The following is a 13,317-nucleotide window of genomic DNA, read 5'->3' as shown; positions in this document are numbered from 1 at the left end:
GAGTAGTTATGTTTACCAATTACTAATTAGAGTATTTCTTTAATAACAGATTTGTACCTGAAACTGGAAGATGTGACCCATAAATTTAATAAGCCCTGTATAATGGATGTAAAGATAGGGCGAAAAAGCTATGATCCTTTTGCTTCAGCTGAGAAGATTCAGCAACAGGTCAGCAAGTACCCGTTAATGGAAGAGATTGGGTTCTTGGTGCTTGGCATGAGGGTAAGAGTGATTATTAATTAGTATAATATGCACATTTCTCCTTAGATGTTCTTCCCTTGAAAATTATAGATGGCATTATAATTCCAATATATCAGAAGGTAATATTTTTTGGAATTAGGTTGTCTATAACTTCCCATTGTGGGCAGAGATTTTTATCTCTTTTGTTCACTGATATATAGTCAGTGTCGAATGATTCTAACACATAGTATGTGATTAATAAATGAATGAATGGCTAAACCTCAAGACTCTGACTATGGTAATTTGGTTTTAAAGAAGCTTTAAGTTTAGGTGTAAAATAAATAATGTAATAAGTAAATATTTTATTATTTATGATTTTCCCATGAGGAAAGTGCTAAGTTTATATATTCAGTAATTTTTCTATATTTTTAAAATAGAAAGAGAAGCTAAAATTAGGCCAATGTTGCAGACTGTAATTTAAAAGTTTTTTTCATTTGCTTATGATTCTGTGGGTTGGCAATTTGAGCTGGGCTTAGGTAGATAGTACTGCGGATCTTTCCTAGGGTCCCTTATGTGGCTGCACTCATCTGATGGCTCGACTGGGGCTAGATGGTCTAAAATTACCTCACTGTTATGTCTGGGAGTTTGTACTAACTTTTGGATGGGCCTTTTTCCATGTGGTCTTTCATCCTCCAGGAGGCTAGCTGGAGCTTCGTCACGTACCACATTCCAAGAAGGCAAGAATGGGAGCTACAAGGGCTCTTGAAATCTAGGTTAGGAAGTTGTTGTTACTTCTCTGGAATTCTATAGGTCAGAGTATACACAGGGTCAGCCCATACTATGGATAGGGAGGAGAAATAGATTCCACTTCTCATGGTAGAAATTGGGAAATCACAATACAAAGGGCAGTGTGTACATGGATCGGAAAGATCGTTGAGGCCATCTTTGTAAACAATGGGTCACAGTTAAGTAATATGGAATAAAATTCTCTAAACAAATGGTATGTCTTCTAGATGTGAAGGTAAAATTTATAGATGTGATAAATGATTGTGTACCTATATAAGCATAATGGATAGTTTTGAAATTCATCATGTAAGATGATACATGGATCTTCCTTTTGAGTTTTAAGCAAGGGAATTAATAGTTAGTATTATAGTTGAATTGTTAATGTGATGGTTATAACAGCACAGTTGAATTTAATACTCTGATTTTAATAAGACCAAAGAAATTGTTGATGCAATTATTTCATTTAGAAAATTATAAATAAATGTGAGTATACAGTAAAACGACAAAGGGTAATGGAATAATGTTAAAACAAATAAGAAATAAACATCCCACAGGAATCTAACTGAGCAACTGTTTAAACCTTCACTGTTTTCAAATTTCACCCTTTCCCTTTCTTTCTCACTTGTAGCAGAGACATTGTCTTCTTTCAGAAAAAATGAAGCCATCAGACAGGATTTCTTTTAATTTCCTACTAACGGATGTACACACCTAACCTGCAGGTGCTTTCATTCCCTCTTTATTCCTTCCTGTGACATTGAAGAATTTTCCATCCTGTGTGTAAGGAAATGCCCTTTGGATCTCATTCCTTCCTACCTCTTCAGGAACCTAACATAATTGATGCCCTCTTGTCTTCTATCTTCAGCTTATCTTTCTTCTTTTTATTGACTCTTTCCCTTTTGTTTTATATATGTTCAAATCACTCTCAATTTTTAAAAACAAAACAAAACATCAAAACCCACCTTTACTGTGCTCTGCTCTCAGCGGTGGATTAACTTGCCTCTCCTTTGCAGCCACACTAGTTATTCCCATTGTCGTCCTTCCCACTCAGTATTTTTCAACCTTCAGTCTGGCTTTTGCTCCATCATGCTACAAATTGGCTCCTCACTAAAGTCCCAAATGACATCTCCCTGTCATTAAATCCAAATGGCATTTTTCATTATTCACCTCACTTCACTTTAAAAAGCAGCCTTTAAGGCTGACTGGGTCTTCTTTGAAACATTCCTCTTTGTGTCCATGACACTGCACCCTCTTCTGTTTTTTCCCAAAGTCCACTTTGGAGTTTTCTTTGCCGGCTCTTTTCTTTTTTCTGTTTATTCTTTAAATGTTGAGATGTTCTGTTCTGTTCCATGTTACTGCCTCCCTCTCTTTTCTGTTTTTTTTTTCCTATGCAGTGTCCTTTTTTCTTATTGATTTACTTTCACTCACACTGATAACTCCCAAATGCATATCTTCAGCCTCTTCTTTTTCTTTGCTCTCCTAATTTGTGAAGCCAACAGCCTACTAGACATTTTACTTGGATAACTTAAAAACATCTAGAACTAATACATAAAAAAGTGATATACTCATCTCTCTCGCAGACAAGCAACAACAACCATAGCAATAAATCTGTTATTTCTTATCTTAATAAATGGCACCACCGTACATTCTGTTTTACAAACTAGAAACTGTATAGTCACCATTACCTCTCAGAGTTATCCATCAATCCTGTTGATCTTAATAACTAAACATCTCTTGAGTCCCATTATCACCATTATCCTACTCCAGAGTCTGTTCTTTTAACTGATCTCTCAAGTTCAGTTTTGCTCTCTTCCAGTCTATTCTCCAAACACTACAAAATGTATGTATTTAATCATAACATTCTCTTAAAACTCTTCAATGGGTTTCCATTGCTTTAGGATGCATTCACAGGATAAGTAAATAAGGCATTGCATTTAGCTTTCCTGGGATGTGTCATATCCCCAGATAGATAGTTTCCTCTGTTTGATGTATTTTTAAAATAACTTTATTGAAATATAATTTACATACCTTTCAATTTACTCATTTAAAGTATACAGTTTGTTGGTTTTAGTATATTCATAGAGTTGAGCAACCATTAGTACATTTAACTTGAGAAGATTTTTATCCCTCCCCAAAGAAATGCCATACCTATTAGCATTTTTGAAACCCTGCCATTTGAGACAACATGGACAGACTTTCAGGGCATTATGCTAAGTGCAATAAACCAAGACAAATACTGTATGGTATCATTTATATGTAGAATAAAAAAAAAAAAAAGCTGATTTCATTGAAAGAAAATAGAATGGTGGTTTACAGGGGTTTGGGGAAGGAAAAACAGGGAGATGTAGGTTAGAGTACAAACTTTCAGTTGTAAGATGAATAAGTTCTGAGGATCTAATGTACAGCAGCATGGTGACTATAGTTAATAATATGGTATTGCATACTTGAAAATGGCTGAGAGTAGATCTTAAGCTTTCTCACCACACACACAAGAAACTAGTCAACTGTGTGAGGTGATGGATGTGTTAATTTTCTTGATCTTGGTAAGCTTTCCACAGTGTATATGTATACCAAATAATCACATTGTACACTTTAAATACTGGGGGTGCCAAAAAGATCTAACACATGACTTGTATTCATCTTTTGTTATCGGTATATATTGAGTATTACAATTTTAATAGTTTTTTTTCCTTAAAATGTGTATGCAGGTTTTTTTGCACCCTCTCTATATACATTTATATTTGTCCTTTATTCCTCAGTTAATTTTAAAAAAATATAAATGAAATATGTTTCAGTATCTGGTAGGACGGCAAGGTTAGTAGTCTCTCCTTAATCTTATTTCGGTTTTCCTAGCTATTTTTGTTTTTCTATATGAACTTTAGAATTAGCATATAAGGTTACAACAATTGTTGGTGTTTTATTATAATCTCATTTTAGTTTTGGTCAACTTAAATAGAGTTGGTATCTTTTATGATGCTGAATTTTCCTCTCTGAGAACATGGGTATGTGTGTGTATGTCTTAGGAATGTGTTAAAGATGTCTTTATATAGATCTTAACCTTTATTTAGTTTATTTCGGTGTTTTATTTCCTTTTTGTTGCATTTGTAAATGGGGTCTTCCATTACTGGTTTCTAACCAGTTATTTGTATATACCAAAGCTTATTTTCTGTTTAGTAATTTGTATTCAGTCACCATTTCAAGTTTTTGTTTGTATTATTTTTTCAGTTGATTTTCCAGTATACAAAGAATAATTATCTACAAAGAGTCCTATTTTTATCTCCTCCTTTCCAAATTATTATACCTCCGTTTTTTTTTTTCTTTTGTACATTTGCATTTGCTAGAAACTACAAAATATTAGATAGCGATGATAAAGGACATTGTGGTAGAATACTTTTTGTGGCAGCTTCTTGTATTTTATGACAGATGCTTTCTTATTTCCACTTTAAACTTGAGGCTAACTTTTAGTAGCTTTACATAATTTTTTCATTTTGGAAATACTCATCTATCCTTTTAAAGAGCTTTCGTCAATGGTAGATATAATTTTATTAAATGCCTTTTAGCATCCATTGAATAAGACAGTATGATTTTTTTCTTTTTAAATCTATTAGAATGAATCATATGAATAGACCTTCCCATCTTTAACCATCTTTTCATTGCTTGGATAAATCCTACATGGTCAAGGAGTATTCATTTTTAATATTTAGTGCTTTTCCTGACAGGTTTATCACGTTCATTCTGATAGCTATGAGACACAAAATCAGCACTATGGAAGAAGCTTAACAAAAGAAACTCTAAAGGATGGTAAGGATAATGAAACCTTTTATTATTGCACAGTTATCAAAGTAATTCTAAAGTGATTTCAATTTTAATTCAATTTTGGTATAGTGATTCAATTCACAATAAATAAACTGGAAAAAAAAAACCCGTAGAGTCACAGATTAGTCATAATCCCTGGTTCATGATATACCAAAACCATGGGTCCATGAACAGTCTTATATTTTTACTCATTTATTATTTATTAATATACTTTTAAAAAATGAACATTTCTGAACCAACCATCTAGTCCAAGTACTGGAACTACAGATTATCTTTAAGATCATAGTATATTAAAACTGCTTGTTATGTAAAAGACTTTAAAATGTGTCTTGTACCATGTAATTTATTTTTATTGAAATTGTCCATGTATAGTTGAGCTGTATTAAGTTTCTAGAACTATATTATGAATGAACAAATGGCATTAAAAATAATTTAAATAAAATATGTTAACATACATGCTTCTAAAATATTTATGGACAAGATATTGCAAAACCAATGATATCCTAGATTTCTGGAAATAATATTCTATTGGAAGCTTAGTCTTAACTCTACCGAAGATGGAGAACAGCTTATGTGTAGTATAAAGAGTTTGAAGAAAAAATTTTATGTATAGAAAACAAGCATCCACAATGTGGTCTTAACAAATAATATTTGCCTTGGCCAACAGCAAGGTAATAGGCAGATTGGCTCTTTATTGAACTATTTCTCAGCCTAATCTGAATATATTTAGCAATTTCTGTCCCAAAGTAGGGTAACAAACTGCTTAAAAGCAGAAATGAAATGGGATATGCCCATAAATTTCCAAATATGATAAAATAGACATAATTTTAAAGGTGCCTAATCTGATAGGTTACAACATTTAAAAGTCTCAATTTTGGATAACATACTCAAACTGGACTAGTGCTAATCCCCAAAGTGAGCTTAACTTTTGTGAAAAGACTGATTTAATCAGTATTATTGAGAACAAAAAATTTAGTACAGTTAGGATTTGATACTTTGATGATGGGCTGTTCATACCATTAAAAATGGTTATGATTTGACTCAAGGTTTTTTATTAATTCCCGAATGTGATTCTAACAAGTAATCTTACCATAAAATCTCACAATAGCGAATGAAGCAAATCTGGGAATCACATTGATTAAGAGAATATATACAGAGAGAACTAAATTACCAGTCTCTCTGTAATAAATAGTTTTGTCTAAATAGGATATTTCATTTTACATAAGTGTCATTTAAATGTTTTCTGGTAAGAGCATCTTCACCAGAAATCAGCTTGAGGTCCAAGTTTCTGTGTTTGACTAGAATTCTTACCTGTTCAGTTAATTGCAAGGGATGACGGGAAAAAATTGTATCTAAGATGTTTACTTCCCAAGTAATAACTGTTTCATAATTTTAGTTTAATCGTAATAATATGTTACAATACTATATTTTCCTTTTTATAGGGATTTCCAGGTTTTTTCATAATGGGTTCTGCTTAAGAAAAGATGCTGTTGCTGCCAGTATTCATAAGATTGAGAATATTCTGCAGTGGTTTGAAACCCAGAAGCAGCTTAACTTTTATGCAAGTTCATTACTGTTTGTTTATGAAGGTTCATCTCAGCCAACTACTACAAAATCAAATGACAGAACTTTGGCAGAAAAATTTTTGTTCAAAGGACAACTCTCAGACACAGATGTATTGGAGTACAATAATAACTTTCGAGTGTTAAGTTCCACAGCGAATGGAAAAATAGAGGCTTCAGTAGGCAAAAGCTTGTCCAAGATGTATGCTCGTCACAGAAAAATGTATTCAAAAAAGCATCACAGTCAGACTTCATTGAAAGTTGAAAATATAGAGCAAGACAATGGGTGGAAAAGCTTGTCACAGGAACATTTAAACGGAAATGTACTTACCCAACTGGAAAAAGTTTTCTACCATTTTCCCACTGATTGCCAAGAGATTGCAGAAGTAGAAGTGCGAATGATAGATTTTGCTCATGTTTTCCCTAGCAACACAATAGATGAGGGATATGTTTATGGGCTGAAGCATTTAATTACTGTACTGCAGAGTATTTTAGACAATTGAAGCCTTTGCTGCAGACTTTATAAGGGGTGGGGCAATCAGTGAAGAGCAGCAATCAATATCTCTGTACTTGTAAGGCTATGTAAAAAATTTGTATTGTGAGTCTACATTTTATTTGTCTTTATACTTTTGGTAGAAGGGTTAACTTTTTTATAATCTTACTCAGGAAAACTAATTATTTGTTCATTTAAAAACTATGAAGAATAAAGAAACTTCGGAATGTTAAGCAGGGAATGTGGTGGTACCTGGTTTAAACATTTATTTGGCTCAAGCAACACGCAAACATTCAGTCATTAAGAGTTTAGTTTTTTGTAGCCAGTTTATCATGAAATCTCTGTCCACCCATAACCTTGACAATGAGCCATATCTTAACTCATTACATTATGAGAACACTTTCAAAAATCTAGAAAGCACAGGTTAATGTCCTTAGTAGTGCTATATGAAGTTATTAAAACTGGAGAAAATTCTACTTCAGAAATAAGTACTGTTTAGGTTTTATATTAAAAGTTCAGACCAGCATATCAAAAGGTGCTTCTTAGTGAAATTATTTCAAATTATTGCATTCCAAAAGCAGATTTTTCCCTTTAATTTTCATTTACATTCATATTTCAAAATACTGTATACTTCATGAAAAAGCTAATTGAAATGGACAACAACAACAACAAAAATCTTGAAATTAAGGGCATTAATAATTATTCTTGCCAGGACAAGAAGAGAGAAGATACTTGGAAGGAACGAAAAAAATTTTTTTTTAAATCTTATTTATGGGCAAATTGGAATGTATATTTACTACATCACGAAAAGTGTTATAAATCATATAATACCTTCTCCAACAGCAACTTCAAAAAGGTGGATGTTTGAAGTTTTTTTCTTATTTCTTTTAAATAACTTGAGTTTTTTTTTTTTTTAATCTTTGTATGTCTCCATTCAGTTAAGCAGTAGTATAAATATGTTGCTAAAAATAGTGTTTCTCAGAATTCTAACAAGCAGTGAAGGACAACATCCAACATTGTGAGTATTATCAAAAGTACTATGTAAATTAGTAAATCATAGAGATTTTCATGCATATCTAAATCCAGGCTTCTATTTTACTCTTACTCAGAATATTTTTATAATATATTCTAGAGAGAAATTATAATTTAGTTTCGTGGAGGGGGGGCAATGCTATTTTTCTTGGGTACATTAGATTCTGTACAATGTGTATTTCACATCTACCACCTTTTTAAAAATAACCAGTTGTTATTGAAAGTGTTTAAAACTTTGAAATTAAATTTGCAAATATGGTAGATGTTTATGCTCTCATTACTTGCATTTTGATTCACTAATAACCCATCTAAGTAGTTAGCGGTTTTGCCATATTCCTGGAAAATGTTTTAGAGTTGTGCATTGCTAGATTCTCTCCCCCATGCACACACCTTTTCCCCCCTCTAGAATTACAAATTAAACTTAAATCCAACCACCTTTTTTGGGTGTAGAGGAATGAATGTACCACAATTTTACATAAACCTCACCTTTCCAATCCTCTCTAAGGACACTTTGCAATAATACATCAGCACAAACAGAAGTACCAAATTCTCTATGAATCCTGTGCTTAGTATATCTATTAAACATGAGTAACTAAAATTCATATGCATTTTGTTATAGCAAAATTCGATTGTTTTAAATTTTTTATTTAGAGTCATTGTAAGTATTTTCCATAGGGACTTCATATTTTTCTCTACTGCCTAAATGGGTATTGACTTTTGCTTTTTTTGTGGGGATGAATTTCAAGTCATAATTAATAGTCAAAAATTTTTTAGTTTTATTTTATTTCTCCTACAATATAGACTTCTGTTGTTGTTGTTGTTTGGATATGGTTCAATAAATCTTAAGTTCAGATAATTAGACACTATTTTGAATCAGAACAAAATAAGGCTTTTTTTGTATGGGAAGGTATCAGCCTATGTACAATGAATTTAATACATTTAAGTATTATCAAGTTTTTTGCACATTTTAGCTCAATTAAGTGAATGAACTGTTCCAGATTTTCTTTATTCATATTTGGAAATACAGTTTTGTAAAATCAGTGTCTTAACCTTTTTGATAATAGGTCATGTTTTGTTTTATTTTAATAAAACAATCTCTTTTGTTTTTCAGGGAAGGGATTAACATTTAATTCTGTTTGTTTACATTTTTTATCACTGTTATCCAATGCTCATTTTATGTTACTTTATAAGTAAGCTTACATACAACAGAATAAGTGTCTGTTTATGTAATCTACCTGTGACTATTTTACTATCTAGTCCAGTCACTTAGCATTATGCTGATACTTACCACTGTGGGAATGAATGATCACTATTCGCCAAGCATATTTAAACATGTAAATGTTTAAGAAGTAAACATGATAAAGATATAGTTTGGGTTAGCAGGATTATAAAAAAATTTTTTTCCACTAGGGAACACAAATAATGATTTTAGTGTATTTCTTAAGGAATGCACTCAAAAAGAACTTTAAGAAATTATGGAGAGTGAATAATACATTTCTCTAATAAAAATTTAAATTGTATAATAGTTTTATAATAAAGTATTTACATCAATTGATATTTTAATATGGATGGAAGTTGCATAGATGCAAATATTAATAAAAATTGATAAATGATAAATATTTTATCTAAATAGTTTTTCAAGAAACAGTTGTGAAAATGTATATTAAATGGCTCTAACATGGAGCTTGGTATTTTCAACTCAGTATTCATTATTCTAACATGGAGCGTGGTATTTTCAACTCAGTATTCATTCTTTATTTTACGTGTCTGGAAAGATTGTGCTTACTATGCCTCTTACACTACAATTTGCTGTTGTGGGGCTTTAGATTGTGTTCAACTGAATAAGAACTTGTGTTCTGATTTTGATTGAGTATAATTTACTATGTTCTGATTTTCAAGATGTTCTTCATATCATCTATCAAATTTTTAACATAAGAAAGAAATTTTCGGAGATATTTCAGTTGCAATTTTCTTGTTCCATGCAACTGAAAATATTTGTTTCTAGGATTTGGAATATTGTAGAAGACAAAAGATGAAAGAAAATGGTAAAACAATGAAAGAATTTTATTTGTGAAATTACAGAAATTTTGTCCACTATTTTAAAGCATTGTCATCATTTTAGTACTGTTTTCTCATAGAAGTTCGGCATTTGATACTTTAAAACTTGATTTGCTTTAAAAAATTGTTTACAATGCTTTGTAATAATCTTTCTTATCCAGTGCCTTTAACCTTGATTTGATGTATGTGTAGCCTCAGTTATCCTTCCATTGCATCCTATAATGTTATCATAGTGTAGACATCAATTTCTTTTTAAAAATTGTTGTCAATTTGATTGCGTAAAGAGATAAATTGTCTTTTAATGCTTTGGGAAAACAAGTAGAGTTGCCTGTGGAGACCAGGATTCTTAGTTCATTCAAAAATATTTACTGGATATCTACCAGGTGCCAAGTATTGATAGCCCCTAAATAATAGTTGTGAACTAAATACATAATTGTGAACCAATCTGACAAAGCCCTAACTATTTCTAGTGTTCTGTCCAGATGGGGTGGGGTTGGAGGCTGAATTAAAATAGAGATATAGAGAAATATTCATTTAAAGATAATAAAGTTAATTAGCATTTGGATTTGTGTACAAATAAAGTAATTATTGAGTTGAGATGAAGCAACTAATAATGTTAGAGAGAGGTTAAAAATAATACTTTGCAGCATTGCACCCTCTATTTGACTTTGAGTTCAGGTAGTAATTACAGATAGCATAAAAAGACCTTAATTTTTCATTTTTCTTGCTAGTAAAGGTACGTTTACTCAGACTGTCCATTTAGATTAGTGTTTTAACATAATATTACTGTGAAAAACATTCCATTCTATATTCATAAGAGAATTACTGCACATTTTTTACATTGCATTTTACAATTTAGCACAAATGTTTTAGGCCTCAATCTTACCTGCAAATCACTGATATTTTAAATTTGGCAATGAATATGAAATTAATTTTTGACCCACAAGAGTGATTTTATGACTTAAAATGCTTGTTAATATTTAGGAAGGTTTGAGTTTCCATTTTGGGAGAGTTAGTGTTTAAATTCTTATTACTTATTTTGATAGCATCTAGTAAGAGGAAACAGTATTCATGCAACTTAAACAAATTAAAATATACTTCCAAGAATTTTCTTTAATTGTTGAACTTTGTCATCACTGGGGTTAAATTTTGGCCTGGTAGTCACTTACAATATAAACAACTTTAATAATGAAGTGAAATAGTCTTAAGTATGATGTATGATGCCCCTGCATATACATGATAACAGTGTGCACAGAGACACTTTACTGTGGGAGCTGTACTGGAAGATTTATGGAAGCATGTGAACTTGCACCTAAAATTGTGTTATTAGTGACTATGCTAAATTTATTGTACTTGATGAATGAATGTATTTAGTCAGTTACTTTGGTTTAAATGTCTAAACCATGTCTCTTTTTTTAATGTGTTTGTAATTTGTATTATTGATGGGGGGTATTCGTGGACTGCAGGGGTTATTGTCAATGTGTGATTTTATTTTATAGAATCATCTAATGTGATATACTGATTTTTATAAGTGATATTTAGGGAATTCTAATAACTGTATATTTGACAACCTATTAAAATGTTTTGCATTGGAGCTTTTTTTTTTCATTAATTGTAACATGCCAACAAACTCATGGTAGGTTTAAAACTAACTTACTCATTCAACAAATATTCGAGTGCATATTATGTACTAGAAACTATAAGAATCATTAAGGATTCAAAGATGATTAAGACCAGGATGTTAATAGAAGCCTATGCATTAGAAAAAGTATGGGTGGCCGGTTAGCCCAGTTGGTTGGAGCGTGGTGCTGATAACACCAAGGTTGCCTGTTCGATGCCCTCATGGACCCCTGTGAGCTGTGCCCTCCATAAAAAAAAAAAGAAATGAAAAAGTATGTAAACTTTTCTTTTGTATTAATATTGTTTCTTTTTCTATCATACGGACTGAAATGTTTGAAATTAACCTAATGGAAGTGGACTGTAGGAGCAAATTGACTTGGCTGTGAAAATATATACTACAATTTTAAAACTTCAGAAGTAGGTGAAATATTTTTTGCATGTATTTGAAATTTCATGAATTAATCAGTGACCAAGTTAATTCTTTGCATTCATTAATTTAAAAGAGAGGGCACTGTCGAAATCCTATCCTTTACCAGGCACTGTATTTGAAGATTTAAAAAAGTTGAATTAAGAGATTCAGTACCAGTCCTGGAGATATGTACTGTTTGGTAGAAAGAAACAAAACATGGGGCTGTGATTGATAGTTAACATACAACAGGGCTGTGAAAGAGGGGGGTCAGTCTGATGGCATGCAGGAGGAAGCCGGTGTGTGATTCGCAGCCTCCTGGCAATTGTGAGTCCAGAAGGGTGAGTGGCTTGCCGTTTCTTGTGCCTGCTGCTGTGCGCTGTGGGGAGGAGCAATACTGTGTGAAGGAGTTTATTTGCTTTTTACGACTGGCTGCCTAACTGCTGAAAAGAATAGGGAATCCCACTGCCATTGTCCCCAAGTTACAGCAAAGTGTAAGAACTAGACAAAAACTGAAATGAAATAATAAAAAGTGACAATAGTCCCTTGGGGATTTTGTCAAAAATGAGGATTGTGATTGAGCAGGCCTGGGTGGCATTTGTCATGCTCTTTGTCCATGGACCACACTTTGAGTAGCAAGATTTTTAAAAAGTTCTTTGGTTGTGGGTGGAGTGTGCAGTAGATCTTGGAGCATTTTGATCCAAGCAACCATAGCTGTTTGAAAGCCAGGAGAGAGTGCTGAGAAGGAAATGGGTTTAGAATGTGAGAAAACAACAGGCAGCAATGGCTCAAGATAATACTAGCCATTCTCAGTGGGAAGACAAACTCATTGGCTATGTCATGCCATTAAGCCTTCTGCAGCGGTTCTTAAGAATCCTATAATAATAGACTTTATTTTTAATTATTTGTGCATTGGCCTTTTTTGTGTGGGAATGATGACTACTTTGCCAACTGAAGAAAACATTGCGCATGTGCTTGTTGATTATGTTGTACTTGCCAAAGAGAATGTACTTGTACATTCTAAAGAGATGCTTTAGGCATAAATGACATGGTATAATTGGTTTGGATGCTCTGAAACGGTTTAAGTCAAATCTATAGAAGCATCATTGGTAGTTTATGGAAGAATAAACTATCACCTCATACATTTTGAAGATTGTAAATTTAAGGTAAATAGGATTAATTTGTAGCTTATAGGGCTTAGATCCAGTTCAGAGGATACCCTCGCTTTTGTAAATTTGTGAAGAAACCATACCATAACTTATTTCTCATCAGTCTTCCATTTTCCACTCCTTATTACGGTTCACCATAACTCATCTCAGTTATGCGAGAGGTAGAGGGGACAATAATTAATGGGCTAGCCTGACCAC

The 13,317-nt window shown here is 32.4% G+C and overlaps 1 protein-coding gene across 4 annotated transcripts in view; it reads left to right on the top strand.

Moving 5' to 3' along the window:
- The window catches only part of IPMK (inositol polyphosphate multikinase), a 37,056-nt gene extending 25,323 nt beyond the window's left edge, over window positions 1-11,733 (top strand). The window contains exons 4-6 of one of the 4 annotated variants that reach the window (XM_033130998.1): window positions 50-168; window positions 4,683-4,764; window positions 6,222-11,733. In XM_033130998.1, coding sequence (XP_032986889.1) covers window positions 50-168; window positions 4,683-4,764; window positions 6,222-6,844 — 824 coding nt within the window. In that variant the 3' untranslated portion in view covers window positions 6,845-11,733. Of the gene's footprint in view, window positions 1-49; window positions 223-4,682; window positions 4,765-6,221 lie in introns of all 4 variants that reach the window. The other 3 variants (XM_033130999.1, XM_033130996.1, XM_033130997.1) reach the window with 3 other exon arrangements.
- The last annotated feature ends 1,584 nt before the right edge of the window (window positions 11,734-13,317 follow it).

The sequence above is a fragment of the Rhinolophus ferrumequinum genome, chromosome 16 (genome assembly GCF_004115265.2).
Source record: "Rhinolophus ferrumequinum isolate MPI-CBG mRhiFer1 chromosome 16, mRhiFer1_v1.p, whole genome shotgun sequence".
In the NCBI taxonomy this organism is placed as follows: Eukaryota; Metazoa; Chordata; class Mammalia; order Chiroptera; family Rhinolophidae; genus Rhinolophus; species Rhinolophus ferrumequinum.
This window is presented reverse-complemented; position numbering and strand designations above follow the sequence as displayed.